This window comes from Heterodontus francisci, chromosome 32, assembly GCF_036365525.1.
Source record: "Heterodontus francisci isolate sHetFra1 chromosome 32, sHetFra1.hap1, whole genome shotgun sequence".
Taxonomy (NCBI): Eukaryota; Metazoa; Chordata; class Chondrichthyes; order Heterodontiformes; family Heterodontidae; genus Heterodontus; species Heterodontus francisci.
The window spans coordinates 21383125-21401238 of record NC_090402.1 but is presented as its reverse complement, the minus strand read 5'-3'; the positions used below and the strand labels follow the sequence as shown (position 1 = coordinate 21401238).

The following is an 18114-nucleotide window of genomic DNA, read 5'->3' as shown; positions in this document are numbered from 1 at the left end:
CGAGCGAGGGAGGAGGCAGAGAGAGAGAGCGAGAGCGAGGGAGGAGGCAGAGAGAGAGAGAGAGAGCGAGCGAGGGAGGAGGCAGAGAGAGAGAGAGAGAGCGAGCGAGGGAGGAGGCAGAGAGAGAGAGAGAGAGAGCGAGCGAGGGAGGAGGCAGAGAGAGAGCGAGAGAGAGCGAGCGAGGGAGGAGGCAGAGAGAGAGAGAGCGAGCGAGGGAGGAGGCAGAGAGAGAGAGAGAGAGCGAGCGAGGGAGGAGGCAGAGAGAGAGAGAGAGAGCGAGGGGAGGAGGCAGAGAGAGAGAGAGAGAGAGAGAGCGAGGGAGGAGGCAGAGAGAGGAGAGAGAGAGCGAGGGAGGAGGCAGAGAGAGAGAGAGAGAGCGAGGAGGAGGCAGAGAGAGAGAGAGAGAGCGCGAGGAGGAGGCAGAGAGAGAGAGAGAGAGAGAGCGAGTGAGGAGGCAGAGAGAGAGAGAGAGAGAGCGAGCGAGGAGGCAGAGAGAGAGAGAGAGAGAGAGCGAGCGAGGAGGCAGAGAGAGAGAGAGAGAGAGCGAGGGAGGAGGCAGAGAGAGAGAGAGAGCGAGGGAGGAGCAGAGAGAGAGAGAGAGAGAGCGAGCGAGGGAGGAGGCAGAGAGAGAGAGAGAGAGAGAGAGCAGAGCGAGGGAGGAGGCAGAGAGAGAGAGAGAGAGAGAGAGCGAGCGAGGGAGGAGGCAGAGAGAGAGAGAGAGAGCGAGCGAGCGAGGGAGGAGGCAGAGAGAGAGAGAGAGAGCGAGCGAGGGAGGAGGCAGAGAGAGAGAGAGAGCGAGGGAGGAGGCAGAGAGAGAGAGAGCGAGCGAGGGAGGGAGGCAGAGAGAGAGAGCGAGCGAGGGAGGAGGCAGAGAGAGAGAGAGGAGCGAGCGAGGGAGGAGCAGAGAGAGAGAGAGCGAGCGAGGGAGGAGGCAGAGAGAGAGAGAGCGAGGCGAGGGAGGAGGCAGAGAGAGAGAGAGAGAGCGAGGGAGGAGGCAGAGAGAGAGAGAGCGAGCGAGGGAGGAGGCAGAGAGAGAGAGAGCGTGCGAGGGAGGAGGCAGAGAGAGAGAGAGCGAGCGAGGGAGGAGGCAGAGAGAGAGAGAGCGAGCGAGGGAGGAGGCAGAGAGAGAGAGGAAGCGAGCGAGGGAGGAGGCAGAGAGAGAGAGAGAGAGAGCGAGCGAGGGAGGAGGCAGAGAGAGAGAGAGAGAGAGAGAGCGAGCGAGGGAGGAGGCAGAGAGAGAGAGAGAGAGAGAGCGAGCGAGGGAGGAGGCAGGAGAGAGAGAGAGAGAGAGAGCGAGCGAGGGAGGAGGCAGAGAGAGAGAGAGAGAGAGAGCGAGCGAGGGAGGAGGCAGAGAGAGAGAGAGAGAGAGCGAGCGAGGAGGAGGCAGAGAGAGAGAGAGAGAGAGGAGAGCGAGCGAGGAGAGGCAGAGAGAGAGAGAGAGAGAGAGAGAGGAGCGAGGGAGGAGCAGTGAGAGAGAGAGAGGAGAGAGAGCGAGCGAGGGAGGAGGCAGAGCGAGAGAGAGAGCGAGCGAGCGAGGGAGGAGGCAGAGAGAGAGAGAGAGAGAGCGAGCGAGGGAGGAGCAGAGAGAGAGAGAGAGAGAGAGCGAGCGAGGGAGGAGGCAGAGAGAGAGAGCGAGCGAGGGAGGAGGCAGAGAGAGAGCGAGCGAGGGAGGAGGCAGAGAGAGAGAGCGAGCGAGGGAGGAGGCAGAGAGAGCGAGCGAGGGAGGAGGCAGAGAGAGAGAGAGAGGAGGGAGGAGGCAGAGAGAGAGAGAGGAGGGAGGAGGCAGAGAGAGAGAGAGGCGAGGAGGAGGCAGAGAGAGAGAGCGAGGAGGAGGCAGAGAGAGAGAGAGGCGAGGAGGCAGAGAGAGAGAGAGCGAGGGAGGAGGCAGAGAGAGAGAGAGAGAGCGAGGGAGGAGCAGAGAAGAGAGCGAGGGAGGGAGGCAGAGAGAGAGAGCGAGGAGGAGGCAGAGAGAGAGAGAGAGAGAGAGAGAGCGAGGAGGAGGCAGAGAGAGAGAGACGAGCGAGGAGGCAGAGAGAGAGAGCGAGGGAGGAGGCAGAGAGAGAGAGAGAGCGAGGAGGCAGAGAGAGAGAGAGCGAGGGAGGAGGCAGAGAGAGAGAGAGAGCGAGGGAGGAGGCAGAGAGAGAGAGAGAGAGCGAGGGAGGAGGCAGAGAGAGAGAGAGAGAGCGAGGGAGGAGGCAGAGAGAGAGAGAGAGAGCGAGGGAGGAGGCAGAGAGAGAGAGAGAGCGAGGAGGAGGCAGAGAGAGAGAGAGAGAGCGAGGGAGGAGGCAGAGAGAGAGAGAGAGAGCGAGGGAGGAGGCAGAGAGAGAGAGAGAGCGAGGGAGGAGGCAGAGAGAGAGAGAGAGAGCGAGGGAGGAGGCAGAGAGAGAGAGAGAGCGAGGGAGGAGGCAGAGAGAGAGAGAGAGAGCGAGGGGAGGAGGCAGCAGAGAGAGAGAGAGAGCGAGGGAGGAGGCAGAGAGAGAGAGAGAGCGAGGGAGGAGAGAGAGAGAGAGAGAGAGCGAGGGAGGAGGCAGAGAGAGAGAGAGAGAGCGAGGGAGGAGGCAGAGAGAGAGAGAGAGCGAGGGAGGAGGCAGAGAGAGAGAGAGAGAGCGAGGGAGGAGGCGGAGAGAGAGAGAGAGAGCGAGGGAGGAGGCGGAGAGAGAGAGAGAGAGCGAGGGAGGAGGCGGAGAGAGAGAGAGAGCGAGGAGGAGCGGAGAGAGAGAGAGAGAGCGAGGGAGGAGGCGAGAGAGAGAGAGAGAGAGCGAGGGAGGAGGCGGAGAGAGAGAGAGAGAGCGAGGGAGGAGGCGGAGAGAGAGAGAGAGAGAGAGCGAGGGAGGAGGCGGAGAGAGAGAGAGAGAGCGAGGGAGGAGGCGGAGAGAGAGAGAGAGAGCGAGGGAGGAGGCGGAGAGAGAGAGAGAGAGCGAGGGAGGAGGCGGAGAGAGAGAGAGAGAGCGAGGGAGGAGGCGGAGAGAGAGAGAGAGAGCGAGGGAGGAGGCGGAGAGAGAGAGAGAGAGCGAGGGAGGAGGCGGAGAGAGAGAGAGAGAGCGAGGGAGGAGGCGGAGAGAGAGAGAGAGAGCGAGGGAGGAGGCGGAGAGAGAGAGAGAGAGCGGGAGGAGGCGGAGAGAGAGAGAGAGAGCGAGGGAGGAGGCGGAGGAGAGAGAGAGAGAGCGAGGGAGGAGGCGGAGAGAGAGAGAGAGAGCGAGGGAGGAGGCGGAGAGAGAGAGAGAGAGCGAGGGAGGAGGCGGAGAGAGAGAGAGAGAGCGAGGGAGGAGGCGGAGAGAGAGAGAGAGAGCGAGGGAGGAGGCGGAGAGAGAGAGAGAGAGCGAGGGAGGAGGCGGAGAGAGAGAGAGAGAGCGAGGGAGGAGGCGGAGAGAGAGAGAGAGAGCGAGGGAGGAGGCGGAGAGAGAGAGAGAGAGCGAGGGAGGAGGCGGAGAGAGAGAGAGAGAGCGAGGGAGGAGGCGGAGAGAGAGAGAGAGAGCGAGGGAGGAGGCGGAGAGAGAGAGAGAGAGCGAGGGAGGAGGCGGAGAGAGAGAGAGAGAGCGAGGGAGGAGGCGGAGAGAGAGAGAGAGAGCGAGGGAGGAGGCGGAGAGAGAGAGAGAGAGCGAGGGAGGAGGCGGAGAGAGAGAGAGAGAGAGCGAGGGAGGAGGCGGAGAGAGAGAGAGAGAGCGAGGGAGGAGGCGGAGAGAGAGAGAGAGAGCGAGGGAGGAGGCGGAGAGAGAGAGAGAGAGCGAGGGAGGAGGCGGAGAGAGAGAGAGAGAGCGAGGGAGGAGGCGGAGAGAGAGAGAGAGAGCGAGGGAGGAGGCGGAGAGAGAGAGAGAGAGCGAGGGAGGAGGCGGAGAGAGAGAGAGAGAGCGAGGGAGGAGGCGGAGAGAGAGAGAGAGAGCGAGGGAGGAGGCGGAGAGAGAGAGAGAGAGCGAGGGAGGAGGCGGAGAGAGAGAGAGAGAGCGAGGGAGGAGGCGGAGAGAGAGAGAGAGAGCGAGGGAGGAGGCGGAGAGAGAGAGAGAGAGCGAGGGAGGAGGCGGAGAGAGAGAGAGAGAGCGAGGGAGGAGGCGGAGAGAGAGAGAGAGAGCGAGGGAGGAGGCGGAGAGAGAGAGAGAGAGCGAGGAGGAGGCGGAGAGAGAGAGAGAGAGCGAGGGAGGAGGCGGAGAGAGAGAGAGAGAGCGAGGGAGGAGGCGGAGAGAGAGAGAGAGAGCGAGGGAGGAGGCGGAGAGAGAGAGAGAGAGCGAGGGAGGAGGCGGAGAGAGAGAGAGAGAGCGAGGGAGGAGGCGGAGAGAGAGAGAGAGAGCGAGGGAGGAGAGCGGAGAGAGAGAGAGAGAGAGCGAGGAGGAGGGCGGGAGAGAGAGAGAGAGAGCGAGGGAGGAGGCGGAGAGAGAGAGAGAGCGAGGGAGGAGGCGGAGAGAGAGAGAGAGAGCGAGGGAGGAGGCGGAGAGAGAGAGAGAGAGCGAGGGAGGAGGCGGAGAGAGAGAGAGAGAGCGAGGGAGGAGGCGGAGAGAGAGAGAGAGAGCGAGGGAGGAGGCGGAGAGAGAGAGAGAGAGCGAGGGAGGAGGCGGGGAGAGAGAGAGAGAGAGCGAGGGAGGAGGCGGAGAGAGAGAGAGAGCGAGGGAGGAGGCGGAGAGAGAGAGAGAGAGCGAGGGAGGAGGCGGAGAGAGAGAGAGAGCGAGGGAGGAGGCGGAGAGAGAGAGAGAGCGAGGGAGGAGGCGGAGAGAGAGAGGAGAGCGAGGGAGGAGGCGGAAGAGAGAGAGAGAGCGGAGGGAGGAGGCGGAGAGAGAGAGAGAGAGCGAGGGAGGAGGCGGAGAGAGAGAGAGAGCGAGGGAGGAGGCGGAGAGAGAGAGAGAGCGAGGGAGGAGGCGGAGAGAGAGAGAGAGCGAGGGAGGAGGCGGAGAGAGAGAGAGAGCGAGGGAGGAGGCGGAGAGAGAGAGAGAGCGAGGGAGGAGGCGGAGAGAGAGAGAGAGCGAGGGAGGAGGCGGAGAGAGAGAGAGAGCGAGGGAGGAGGCGGAGAGAGAGAGAGAGCGAGGGAGGAGGCGGAGAGAGAGAGAGAGCGAGGGAGGAGGCGGAGAGAGAGAGAGAGCGAGGAGGAGGCGGAGAGAGAGAGAGAGCGAGGGAGGAGGCGGAGAGAGAGAGAGCGAGGGAGGAGGCGGAGAGAGAGAGAGAGCGAGGGAGGAGCGGGAGAGAGAGAGAGAGCGAGGGAGGAGGCGGAGAGAGAGAGAGAGCGAGGAGGAGGCGGAGAGAGAGAGAGAGCGAGGGAGGAGGCGGAGAGAGAGAGAGAGCGAGGGAGGAGGCGGAGAGAGAGAGAGAGCGAGGGAGGAGGCGGAGAGAGAGAGAGAGCGAGGGAGGAGGCGGAGAGAGAGAGAGAGCGAGGGAGGAGGCGGAGAGAGAGAGAGAGGCGAGGGAGGAGGCGGAGAGAGAGAGAGAGCGAGGGAGGAGGCGGAGAGAGAGAGAGAGGCGAGGGAGGAGGCGGAGAGAGAGAGAGAGGGAGGGAGGAGGCGGAGAGAGAGAGAGAGGGAGGGAGGAGGCGGAGAGAGAGAGAGAGGGAGGGAGGAGGCGGAGAGAGAGAGAGAGAGGGAGGGAGGAGGCGGAGGAGAGAGAGAGAGTGGAGGGAGGAGGCGGAGAGAGAGAGAGAGGGAGGGAGGAGGCGGAGAGAGAGAGAGAGGGAGGGAGGAGGCGGAGAGAGAGAGAGAGGGAGGGAGGAGGCGGAGAGAGAGAGAGAGCGGAGGGAGGAGGCGGAGAGAGAGAGAGAGGGAGGAGGAGGCGGAGAGAGAGAGAGAGGGAGGGAGGAGGCGGAGAGAGAGAGAGAGAGGGAGGGAGGAGGCGGAGAGAGAGAGAGAGAGCGAGGGAGGAGGCGGAGAGAGAGAGAGAGGGAGGGAGGAGGCGGAGAGAGAGAGAGAGGAGGGAGGAGGCGGGAGAGAGAGAGAGAGGGAGGGAGGAGGCGAGAGAGAGAGAGAGGAGGGAGGGAGGAGGCGGAGAGAGAGAGAGAGCGAGAGGAGAGAGAGAGAGAGAGCGAGCGAGGGAGGAGCGAGAGAGAGAGAGAGCGAGGCGAGGGAGGAGGCGAGAGAGAGAGAGAGAGCGAGGAGGGAGGAGGCGAGAGAGAGAGAGAGCGGGAGGAGGCGAGAGAGAGAGAGAGCGAGGGAGGAGGCGGAGAGAGAGAGAGAGAGCGAGCGAGGGAGGAGGCAGAGAGAGAGAGAGAGAGAGAGCGAGCGAGGGAGGAGGCGAGAGAGAGAGAGAGAGCGAGCGAGGGAGGGAGGAGGCGGAGAGAGAGAGAGAGAGCGAGCGAGGGAGGGAGGAGGAGAGAGAGAGAGAGAGAGCGAGCGAGGGAGGAGGCAGAGAGAGAGAGAGAGAGAGCGAGCGAGGGAGGAGGAGCGAGAGAGAGAGAGAGAGCGAGGGGAGGAGGGAGAGAGAGAGAGCGAGCGAGGAGAGAGAGGAGAGAGAGCGAGCGAGGGAGGAGGCAGAGAGAGAGAGAGAGCGAGCGAGGGAGGAGGCAGAGAGAGAGAGAGAGCGAGCGAGGAGGGAGGAGGCAGAGAGAGAGAGAGAGAGCGAGCGAGGGAGGAGGCAGAGAGAGAGAGAGAGAGCGAGCGAGGGAGGAGGCAGAGAGAGAGAGAGAGAGGAGCGAGCGAGGAGGGAGGAGGCAGAGAGAGAGAGAGAGAGAGCGAGCGAGCGAGGGAGGAGGCAGAGAGAGAGAGAGAGACGAGAGCGAGCGAGGGAGGAGAGCAGAGGAGAGAGAGAGAGAGAGCGAGCGAGGGAGGAGAGAGAGAGAGAGAGAGAGAGAGCGAGCGAGGGAGGAGCAGAGAGAGAGAGAGAGAGAGAGCGAGCGAGGAGGGAGGAGGCAGAGAGAGAGAGAGAGAGCGAGCGAGGGAGGAGGCAGAGAGAGAGAGAGAGAGCGAGCGGGAGAGGAGAGAGAGAGAGAGAGCGAGCGAGGGAGGAGGCGAGAGAGAGAGAGAGAGAGCGAGCGAGCGAGGGAGGAGGCAGAGAGAGAGAGAGAGAGAGAGAGCGAGCGAGGGAGGAGAGAGAGAGAGAGAGAGAGAGAGCGAGCGAGGGAGGAGAGAGAGAGAGAGAGAGAGAGAGAGCGAGCGAGGGAGGAGGCAGAGAGAGAGAGAGAGAGAGAGCGAGCGAGGAGGGAGGAGGCAGAGAGAGAGAGAGAGAGCGAGCGAGGGAGGAGGCAGAGAGAGAGAGAGAGAGCGAGCGAGGGAGGAGCAGAGAGAGAGAGAGAGAGAGCGAGCGAGGGAGGAGGCAGAGAGAGAGAGAGAGCGAGCGAGGGAGGAGAGAGAGAGAGAGAGAGAGAGCGAGCGAGGGAGGAGAGAGAGAGAGAGAGAGAGAGAGAGCGAGCGAGGGAGGAGAGAGAGAGAGAGAGCGAGCGAGGGAGGAGGCAGAGAGAGAGAGAGAGAGCGAGCGAGGGAGGAGGCAGAGAGAGAGAGAGAGAGCGAGCGAGGGAGGAGGCAGAGAGAGAGAGAGAGAGCGAGCGAGGGAGGAGGCAGAGACAGCGACCGAGAGGGCTCCTTGTTGCCACACTCAGTCAAATGCTACCTTGATGTCAAGGGTAGTCATTTCTCACCTCACCTGTAAATTACTGATTGCAAAGTTGTATTGCACATGTCTCTCTTTGGTTTTTCTTAAATGTTTGTTGCAACTGTGGGTTGAACTATTCTTGGCCTGTTTAAAGATCTTTAGGTATTTGTACGTTCCATTACACAATTTTTTTCACCTCATTTCAAACCAATGCTTTTCTTTAACATATAAAAAGAACAAGAAAAGATCATCAAGCTCACCAGTGCTCACTCTATCTGTTTGTTGCTGAAAATATTGTGAACCACCCCTCCCCTATTTCGGGTAATGTTAACTCTATGGAGGAGGTGGGGTGCAGGGGAGGAACCTGGCCAGTTTCTTTAAAGTCAAGAGATTCCTCCCCAACTCCTTCAGGTAGTCAAGCAAGCTCCTAGATGTATTTCACTGACTATTCCCCTTCACCAATGTCCGAGATCTCATGGTGTCCTTGGGCATGTTATCCATTCTGCTCCACACAGTCCTATTTCCCAAAGGTTACAGACTTCTTACTCCATTTTAGCTGTCAATAGCCTTGTCTGCCAAAATATAAACAGCATATGTGTCTTGCAATTTACTATGTCTGCTTGCATTGTCTCCCTGTGTTTTTTATACATACTATTCACCACCCTCTGCATGAAAAGATACAATGTCTTCACAGTTAAGCTTTAACTTTTACTGTCTTAAGCTTGAATCCATGTCACCTTGCCCTACGGCATGTGTTACTATTGAACATTGCCTACATTTATCTTGTCAATTTAGAGTTATAATAAACCAATAAGATCACCTCAAAGCTGCACCAAGTTCAGTGGAAGCATTCCTAGTACCCATAGTCTTCCTCATAATACAAACCCTTTATCAATGTAACTGCAAATCTGAAATTCTGTAATATTTTGAATTATAATTAACCTGCTAACCCAAATTTACTATCTTTTATCATTTTGTAATCAATATTTCATGATTTTCCTCATCTTTTCCTTCGATTTTATGGATGTAAAAGTTTTGATTAGTTTTGTTTTTTTCTAGTATGATTACAGCTTTAGAACAGAACAGAGTGCTGCTGCTCGTCTTCCACCAAGTCCCACTAAATGTCAACAATCACCATTGTCCTGAAGATGGATCTTAATGGAGCTCTTGTAAATTAAGGGACAGATAACTACTGGAACAGGCACCATCAGAAGTAGTGTTTGGAGATTTTGCTTCCTTTATCTTCTCCTGAAATGGTATTCTCATACTAATGGAAGGACAGTATTTCTAATAACCAGCAGTCTACCTACAACTTAACATAGGGTAAAATCCTTTTGTACATGGAGTTTTGTAAATACGGTGTTTAATGTGACCTTTAATTGCAAATCTTCTGGCCTTGAATACGGTTAATCATTTAACAATTATTAAACAAAGGCTGGATGTTTTGCTTTTTTGAGCCATAGCTTATTTCTGTTTCTCCTTTTTCGTCAAAACAGTTTTGCACACTTCAGAAATGCTACTGGTAATAGTTATTTTCACAAACTATGCACCATTTCACTGAACATTATGCCATTTGTTTTCAGACATTTTAAGAGATTAGATGTATTTTTAAGTTAAGGAAATAAAATTAAGTTTTGAAATGTCATGATATAGCTGATTTATTTTTATTTCCTACTTCTAATAAGTCAAACCTCTGTAGTCCCAAGGAGAGATTAATATTTAAGACAAAACTTAGCAAAGTCAAAATAACATTTTTTATTCTGATCAGAGGATAGGGAACTAGCGACCATCGTGGTCAATCTTGAGACTTGCTGAGCTACATTTCTGCAGAGACATTCTTTCACATAGTTTTATTTGGATTGGCCTTCTAATCAGGGTTGCTTTGTTATTTCTCTCCTAGTAAAATCACAGCTATCAGTTTTTCTTTTGGAATATACCAAGTTTGGTATCAGAAATTTGAATTAGATAAAACTTCAGGGGGGTTTTGGTATTCTGTCCATTTTTTTTACTCTTTCCAATTTTGCTTAATTGAATCTAACCATGAAGGGTTTCTGTTGGGATTCTCAGATTTTCTACAGCAAAGCCTTCCAGCCTATAAATTTTCTTGCTTATAATTTAAAGCTGTTTATGAGAAAACTGTATTAGTTAAATCGCAGTGAGTGAACAAAAGTTAAAACTTGCCTTTCTTATTGGTTCCTTTATTAACAAAGGGCATCTGTGCTGTCCTAATGCAATATTTGCCTGCAGTTTTTCTACAGTTGCATAAGGTATGATTCTATGGTTGTAATCTGAGTAAAAGTGTAGGATTGTCAAAATGCACTGATTTGCTTTGCACTGCATTTTTAATGTTTGGACTCTTTTTTAATGTGGACTCCTTTTTGCTTTCTGGAACTCTTTTGTATTGTTTTTAACGTGTTTGTGATTCTAAATTAATGCTATGAAACACTTTTCATTGTGTAACACTGTAAGTTCTTGTTAAGTAGATGCTTTTCTTTAAACACTGCCATTAATTTACCAGCCTTACCTCAATAAACCCAACTGCTGCAGCCTCCTTTTAAGCTTTGTGATCCACACTGGGAGAAATCAACATTCAGTACTGTATTTGCAGCAGATACAAGAATTTAGTGTTTTAATGAATGGCAGCTGGTCAACAAAAACAACAACATGTATAGCAATTATGTATATAAATTTTCCTTTTAAAATGTTCCTTCATTTCCTGTGCAAAACAAATGCTGCCTAATGTCAAGTAGGGCTTGGGTGTTCAGATTAATAATGCCAGTGTTTAGAATTGCACGTTTGTCATTTGTCTTTTTGGCGTAGTACCTCATAACCTGTGGTGTAAAACAAGTGTTCTGACTCGTTGGTGCTATTTGAAATGAACAAAGTGCTTCAAAGTCTTTGAACATCTGATTTTCAATCTTGCATGAGTTGTGTGCTTAACCCTTTAGTCCAAGAAAGCCTGATTATATTTTCTGTGTCTGCTCTGTAGAAATAATGTAAAGCATCCTGTCATCATTTCTGTAAAGGATACTAGGCATTTTTCATTTCTGTACTAATATTGGCTGCGTTTAAATGTCTAGTGGAGCTCTGTGAACTTAAATATGATGCAAAGACACCCTGCTATTAAATGATGAACCTTTTATGCAGAACAGAGCTAAGAGCATTGACAGTATAACTAACTATCCCCATCTCATTCACTTACAATTTGTTCTGAATAATTAAAACATGGTGACATTGTACCTGCAAGCTGCAGAACTTCCATCCAAATGTTACCTTTTTTAAAAAAAATTTAAAATGTTTATCTTTTCCCCAGCCTACAGTTGTAATAGTTCAGTTTTATTTTTAATTGTTAGAGATTTAAATCACTGCTCTTAAAATATTTAGAAATAAAATCTTTCTGTATTTATTGTAGACTTGCTTCCTGTATTTACAAAGGGAGGTTTACAATTTGATTTATTGAGTCTGTATTAATAATGTGACTTGTTAAATAAAATATCTTTTAACTGGCTTATATGAACACTCTCATGATGGCATATTAGAAAGAAAAAAGTTGCATTCATGCAGCACCTTTCGCATCTTCAACATCCCAAGGCTCTTCACAGCCAAGAATTCCTTCTGAATTACGGTTTTGTATGCTACACACAATTTGTACACATTTTCCCACTAAGTACAAGAAATGGTCAGCTAATTGGGTTGTGTTAGTTGACTGAAGAATGTTGACCAAGGCACCAGGAGTATTCTCAGCTCTTTTGCAACCATCTGAAGAGGCAGAAATTGTCTCATCTGAAGCATGGCACCTCCAACAATGCAGCACTCCTCAGTCTATTTTGTTCTCAAGTCCTAATGTGGGGCTTGAACTCTCGACCTCCTGACTTGGAGGTAAGAATGTAGTCTGACTACACTGTGACTAAAGCATCAGGATGATATTTTTCAAGAATTTTTCTTTACCTGTTATACTTCACGTATCACAGAAAAGATGGCTAGTCAGCCTGAGAAATTGCAGGCATGTCTGTGCCTTGCAAGAGGCTGGGCCAGAGCTCTGCCATATTTGCATAGTCATGTACTATATAAGCAACTAACTTCAGTTTCTTTCGCCTCATATTGTATCTTCAGAAAAAAGGAAAATTGTTGCTCTTAAATTGACTATTACAAATGTTGAATCTCATTTCTTCAAGTTTTGAAGTTTTCAGGGTGGTTTTAAAAATGTCAGATTTGAAATTAAATATTTCTTACTTTTCCTTTGTCACATTTCTCAATCCTATCTTTCTTTCTTTCCCTCTATCTCTCTTTCTATACCTGATTTGACATTGAATTCACTCCCTTTAATTCACCCTTCTTATCGGTCATTCCTGTGTTAATTTCCCAATCCTTAAATCTCTGGTTAAGGAGAAAATCTGAGTTTTCCTATTCACTAAGGTTGCAAATACCCTATTACCCTTACTGTACCGTTATCAGTTTGCACTTTCAGCAACCTTGTAGGCAAACATTTTTTTTCAGCTGAAGGGTGCAGGGTCAAGTCTGCCTGTTAGATGCCCTGCCACAGCAAATTCTAGGCCATGATGATCGCTAGGACTTCTTGATTGCAGTTTGGTGAGTGTGATATATGTTTTATTTTTCTTTTGAAAGAGGAAAAGGGTTTCAAAGGCTATCAGAATGGGGAGTGCTTCCACTGCTTTCTAAAAATCACCCAAGATTTACATCAAAGGTGGCATATGTCCAGAAACTGCCTTTGCGATTCTGCTGTCTATAACTTTCTAAGTTTATATAATTGAGCATTTAACTAATACAGAAGTGTGATCCAGCCTCATGAATGTACTCAGGGAAGTGGTTGGCTTCGTCAGCACAAAGTACGCTCATACTCTGTCACTGATCTTTGAGATTATAATTATAGAAACGGCTGCGTTGATGGATTCATTCATTTTTGGTATACTGGTTAATGTGTTTTGAGGAGACATTGGCTGTCCATACATTATAAATCCTATATTTCCTTCACTATGGGCTGTGGGACATTTCAGGGTGCAAGTGCTTTTTCCTTGGATGTTTTAGTTTTAAGCATATTTTACATATATCCCTAATTTCTGGAACACACTTCTGGAAATAGCAGGTCTGGCAGCCTCTATGCAGAGAGAAGCAGAGTTAATGTTTCAGGTCAGAGACCCTTCTTCAGAATTGGAATCATCTGTGTATTCTATCACAAAGAAACTCTGGGACCCATTGGATACTACACGACCCCACCGAGCTCAAGCCCACAATTTTCACTCACAATAGGTTACATGACTTTAATAGTTTAGATTAGATTTAGATTAGAGATACAGCACTGAAACAGGCCCTTCGGCCCACCGAGTCTGTGCCGAACATCAACCACCCATTTATACTAATCCTACACTAATCTCATATTCCTACCAAACATCCCCACCTGTCCCTATATTTCCCCACCACCTACCTATACTAGTGACAATTTACAATGGCCAATTTACCTATCAACATGCAAGTCTTTTGGATTGTGGGAGGAAACCGGAGCACCCGGAGAAAACCCACGCAGACACAGGGAGAACTTGCAAACTCCACACAGGCAGTACCCGGAATCGAACCCGGGTTCCTGGAGCTGTGAGGCTGCGGTGCTAACCACTGTGCCGCCCTGTTGCTTTCTGGTTCACTGTTCGCAAATAAATCGCCAATAATTTGAGCACAAATTATCAAAATTCAAAAACTATATGTAATTACACATGTGTTGGTCAAATAAGTGGACGCCTGTAATCCATTCCTTCATCGTGCATCATTTTATATAATGCAAGATTTTTTTTCTCAGTTTGTGGAAACATCAGTCAAGCTGGCTGAACCCCATGAATGAACATGTCTTTGGTTACGAAGGTACAACCAGCTAATCGTCACATGGCATGAACGCCCTGCCTAAGATAATTTGCAGGTTCTGATGTGTAATTATAGCGGGTTTTTCATACAGGAAACGAACCCTGAATAGCCAGCGTGTATTATTTTGCAAAGTGATTTGCAGGTAATTGGATTATGACGGTATGTACTTGTGCTGGCAATCACAATCATTTCTTAAGCTAAATCTCACTTTTAGTTTGTACATTCCAGCTGTCTTTTTTGTTTTTAACCCTTGACTGCAGGACAGCGGCTCTCAGACTGACTTTTTCTGAAGTTATGTTTAGTTCACAGGTTGTGACAGTAATATTACTATTAATATATTACTTATAGTCACTCAAATGGTGGGAATGAAGTTTCTGTAATACTAACCAAATTATAAAGATAAACGCTTACAATAATTGTAAAAGGGAATTGGAACACTGTTGGTTGCCATATTGCCTGTACTTTCCCAGTCTCTTATGTTTGATTTGTTTTGTATCTAATTTAATGTAAATATTTTAACCCGTTTCTCTTTTAAAAGATGTTCGTTCCCCTTTTTCTGTCCAATCTGAAGGTCGGAGTTAACTTTCACGGGTTATACTGACACCTAGCTCCAGCGGAGACTCCAGGTAACTGGATGCTCTCAAATATAAGGACTGATGTACAACCAGACCACTTGGTGTAAGATGTTGAAGACAGGGATGACGGCCGCTGTGGTGAGTTATCTGGCTGAAGTTGTGGCAGCCACATCCCATCTGGCGGAGAAGATTCATCTGCAGCCCAACATTGTAAAACATTCTCAAGCTTTCCATTAATCATTATTTTCCCTCTGTTTATTTCTTAGAAACACGGGCCGCACTATCTTTAAGCTCCGAAGCGGCCGAGCAGCCAATACTCAGACATGTCTGGCCCAAACTCTGAATAATTTAAATTTGTCAATTCAATCAGCTGGCCACAATGTGTTTGTGCAATATAATCTCGTGGTCGCAGGACCTATATCTTGTTTTATTTGTAACAATATTGGAATTCTTTTTTAAGTCCCCTCCTTCAGCTTAATCAGAATTAAATTTGCTCCTTTTTGTCTCCCAAATGTTAAACTGCTCCAGTATCTTTTTTTACAGAAGCCCTTTCTCAAACATTTAACTGTACGAGACAGTATTCAAGCTTAGCTCCAAAAGGTACTACACAAACACACAAGATTCCGGGTTTTACTTGTCCCAGAGACAGGGCTGTGACTCTATTACGTGTCAAAAGCGTTTGGAAGAAATTGACATTTCGATCCCGTGGTTTAGTGCGCGCTAGTTTGTGATTTTATTGCGGGCAGTGACCGTGAACTATTATACTAGGGATACAGAAATGGTCGAAAAGGAATCAGCACTGAAAGCGCAGAGGTCACTTTAACGTAAACGCTACTAGTTTAGAAAAGTAAAACCAGGAAATGCTGGAAAAACACAGCAATCAGCCAGCATTCGCGAAGAGAGCAGGGGTAATTTAGTAAAATAAAAGCAAAATACTGCGGATGCTGGAAATCTGAAACAAAAACAAGAAATGCTGGAATCACTCAGCAGGTCTGGCAGCATCTGTGGAAAGAGAAGCCGAGTTAACGTTTCGGGTCAGTTCCGAAGAAGGGTCACTGACCCGAAACGTTAACTCTGCTTCTCTTTCCACAGATGCTGCCAGACCTGCGGAGTGATCCCAGCATTTCTTGTTTTTGTTGTGGTAGTTTATCCGTGCCGACCCTCGGGTAAAACACTTTATATGTTCTCTCCACAGATGCTGACTGACCTGCTGAGCGTGTCCAGCATTCTCCTGCTTTTGTTTCAGATTTGCAGCATCTGCTGTATGTTGCTTTTTAGCTGGTGCTAGTTTATGGGTCATTTTAACCCGAAAGGTACTCGTGTGTCTAGGCTGTTAATTGTAGCTGTTAAGTGTTCCTTTTTAACTTTTAGAATAAATTAATTTTGAGACAAGCTTCTGATTTCAGCATTTTGTATTCCACTTCTGTCGACACAACTCACTGAGGATTTTTCCTGCAAACACCAATTGGCAGTCTGTAGTGAGATTTGTTAACCAACATACGAGAGTTATTCGGGAACAATCGTTTGATGTTGTAGAGGTACGTGTTGAACATGCACGTATAAATATCCCCTTGAGACCACTGTCAAATATTCCCATCGTAAAAAACACGTTTCCAAATAATCCTTTAATTATCCAGAAAGATTATTTAAGTTGGTAGTTAATGACTGTGTTGGTGTTTAACAGTTGTATTTGTACTAAGTTGTATCAGATACAGAAACCACAAGTATTACCCAGCTGCGGTAGGGCTTTTCAAATGTCTTTTCAGATGCTTTCATTTTTCTGCGTGTATCATATGCTTTATTTTATGATAGAATTTTTCCTTGGGCCACAATGGATGATGCCGAGTCTTTCATTTCAGAATTAGTTATGTTTTATGAAACGTAGTCAAACAAATTGTCTTAGTCTCTGCAGTCAAAACAAATGAACCACACCCTGCAGTTTATAAAACCTTGTTAGTTATGTCTTGACTTTTTTTTTACCTGAGTGAATCTTTTAAAACTTTTAAACATCCAAACTACAACTTTTGACGGTGTATTTTAATGCATGTTTAAAATGACACAGGTTTTCTTTATTAAATTTAATAGGTAATGATCTCATCTGCTTCCAATATTTATAAGGCTATATAGAAGGCCATCAATTCTGATAGTTTTTGAACAGAACCATCTGTTTCTCTCCAGTTGATATGCTTTGGTTTAAATGTACCTTTTGCCAGCGAACACAAGACTTATTAATAATAAAGAAATCAGTTGCTAAGAAAACTTCATTTATTCAGATGTCCGCCTAGAGTTACTTTGAGTTTCTAAGCAGTTGATAGAAATGCACTGTAAGGAGGACATTTATTTGACTGCGAAACAGCCACCGTGATGAGTTTATGTTTCCAAGTTTCATGGAATGTATATTTATTGAATAAGAACATGGAATGAGTATTTTGGAACACCCATGTGATTTGTTGTTATTTCAATGGCAACTGGCAACACTTTTGACTAGAACTTTTATACTTAACATCTCGACTGAACTACACGATCAGGACACTCATTGTCGCAATGTACCAGCTGTCACCAGATTGGTTACCTGGAGGAATGCTGAAGTAGAGTATGTATTGACATTTAACAACATGCTGTTTACAGTAAAGCTCTTAAAATATCACCAGTTGTAGCATCGAGACTCCAATGGCCCAACAACTGAACCGAGCAAACACTCCCTTTCAAAATAACTTTGAGCTATTTTTACTAATTGTAATCTTTCACAAATATTACGCACAACCTACTAAATTGGTCAAAATGTGCCTTTTTATAAAACCTACAATTTCACCATCAAGCCTCGACTGCTGTGCTCGTTTATTGGTTTCATTTAACACCAGGGCGAGGAAACCAATCATTTTCAGAGTTACTTATTCTCTCACCCGTTTGAACTTCCAAAGGCCACTTGTGAGATAAAAGTTAGAACTGGACAATCCCAGTTATTGTAAATAAAAAACAAAGTGCTGGAAATACTCAGCAGGTCTGGCAGCTCTGTGGAGAGAGAAGCAGAGTTAACGTTTCAGGTCAGTGACCTTTCATCATTATTGTAAAACCTGGACTGTTGGTTACAGTGAGATGGGGTCGAAGTTACTCTGGGGAAGCAATGCAGATGGGAATGGTACCTGTCTTTTGTTCTCAATGCGGTGGCAGTGCTGTAGTGTAAAAGTATACAGGTGGAGGGCACAAAACTAAGTCGTTCTGAGCGAGGGGAGTTCTTGAGGTAAAAACAGAAAATACTGGGAATACTCAGCAGGTCAGGCAGCATCTCTGGAGAGAGAAACAGTTAACATTTCAAGTCAATAACGTTTGAAGGCTCTGAGCTGAAGCATTAATATTGTTTCTCTCTCCAAAGATGCTGCCAGACCTGCTGAGTATGCCCAGCATTTTCTGTTTTTATTTCAGATTTCCAGCATCTACTGTATTAGAGTTCTTGAGACCTGGAGCTGGAGTGAGTTGTGCATCATATGGTTAGAGTCATGGTGAGGTATTTGTTCATGCCATAGGGATGGTGTAGAATGGTAAAGGTCTGGTGATTAAAGTGCCTTAATTAACTTTAATAAAGATTATAATGGGCATGGAATGTGCTTTAACACATCGTCAGTTTGGCTTTCACCTCCTTCCACAAGTGTTCGCCTGCCAGCTTAGAAGCTCTTCCTTCCCCGAGCAAGTCCTGCTGTTAGAAATGAGTCCAGGCCGCAAAGAAGCATCACTAGGTAATGATGGAGCTGGTCAGAATTTCTACTTCGACAAAAGCCAGAGCTGAGTATTTCCAGTATTTTCTGTTTTGTATTTCAGAATTTCTACTTTCCTAACTTGCCATCACAAAAGTGCTGCCATTCTGGACTGAAATTATTTAACTTCCCTGTCAGGCCTGTTCACAGAGTTGCCAACCCTCCTGGATTATTCTGGAGTCCCCGGGAATTAAAGATTAATCTCCTGGACACTGCTGCGAGCAACCCTGGAGAAAGATCATAGGAGGTTACGATTTTGTGTTTTTTCCCATTTATCTTTGAACACTTTTCTTTATTAGTTAAAAAAAATTGGAATATGGGGAAATAGGATATTTGACTGGTTGGGCAGGTTGGAGGGAGGAGGTCACCTGACAAAACCTCCACAAATACATTCAAAGTTGGCAACCCTAACAGCTAGC

The 18114-nt window shown here is 48.6% G+C and overlaps 1 protein-coding gene and 1 long non-coding RNA gene across 6 annotated transcripts in view; both read left to right on the top strand.

The window, feature by feature from the left end:
* LOC137347694 (multivesicular body subunit 12B-like) overlaps window positions 1-10987 on the top strand; it is a 211120-nt gene extending 200133 nt beyond the window's left edge. For 4 of the 5 annotated variants that reach the window (XM_068012454.1, XM_068012455.1, XM_068012452.1 and 1 more), the window contains one exon: window positions 8557-8637. Coding sequence is in view for 1 of the 5 variants with exons in the window: in XM_068012453.1 (XP_067868554.1) it covers window positions 8557-8643 (87 nt within the window). In the remaining 4 variants the exon portion in view is untranslated. Of the gene's footprint in view, window positions 1-8556 lie in introns of all 5 variants that reach the window. The other variant, XM_068012453.1, reaches the window with a different exon arrangement.
* Window positions 10988-12007: 1020 nt separating this feature from the next.
* LOC137347695 (uncharacterized) lies at window positions 12008-16768 on the top strand. The gene is made up of 4 exons (XR_010968998.1): window positions 12008-12087; window positions 13940-14081; window positions 15350-15481; window positions 16029-16768. It is a non-coding gene; the product is annotated as an uncharacterized lncRNA (long non-coding RNA).
* The last annotated feature ends 1346 nt before the right edge of the window (window positions 16769-18114 follow it).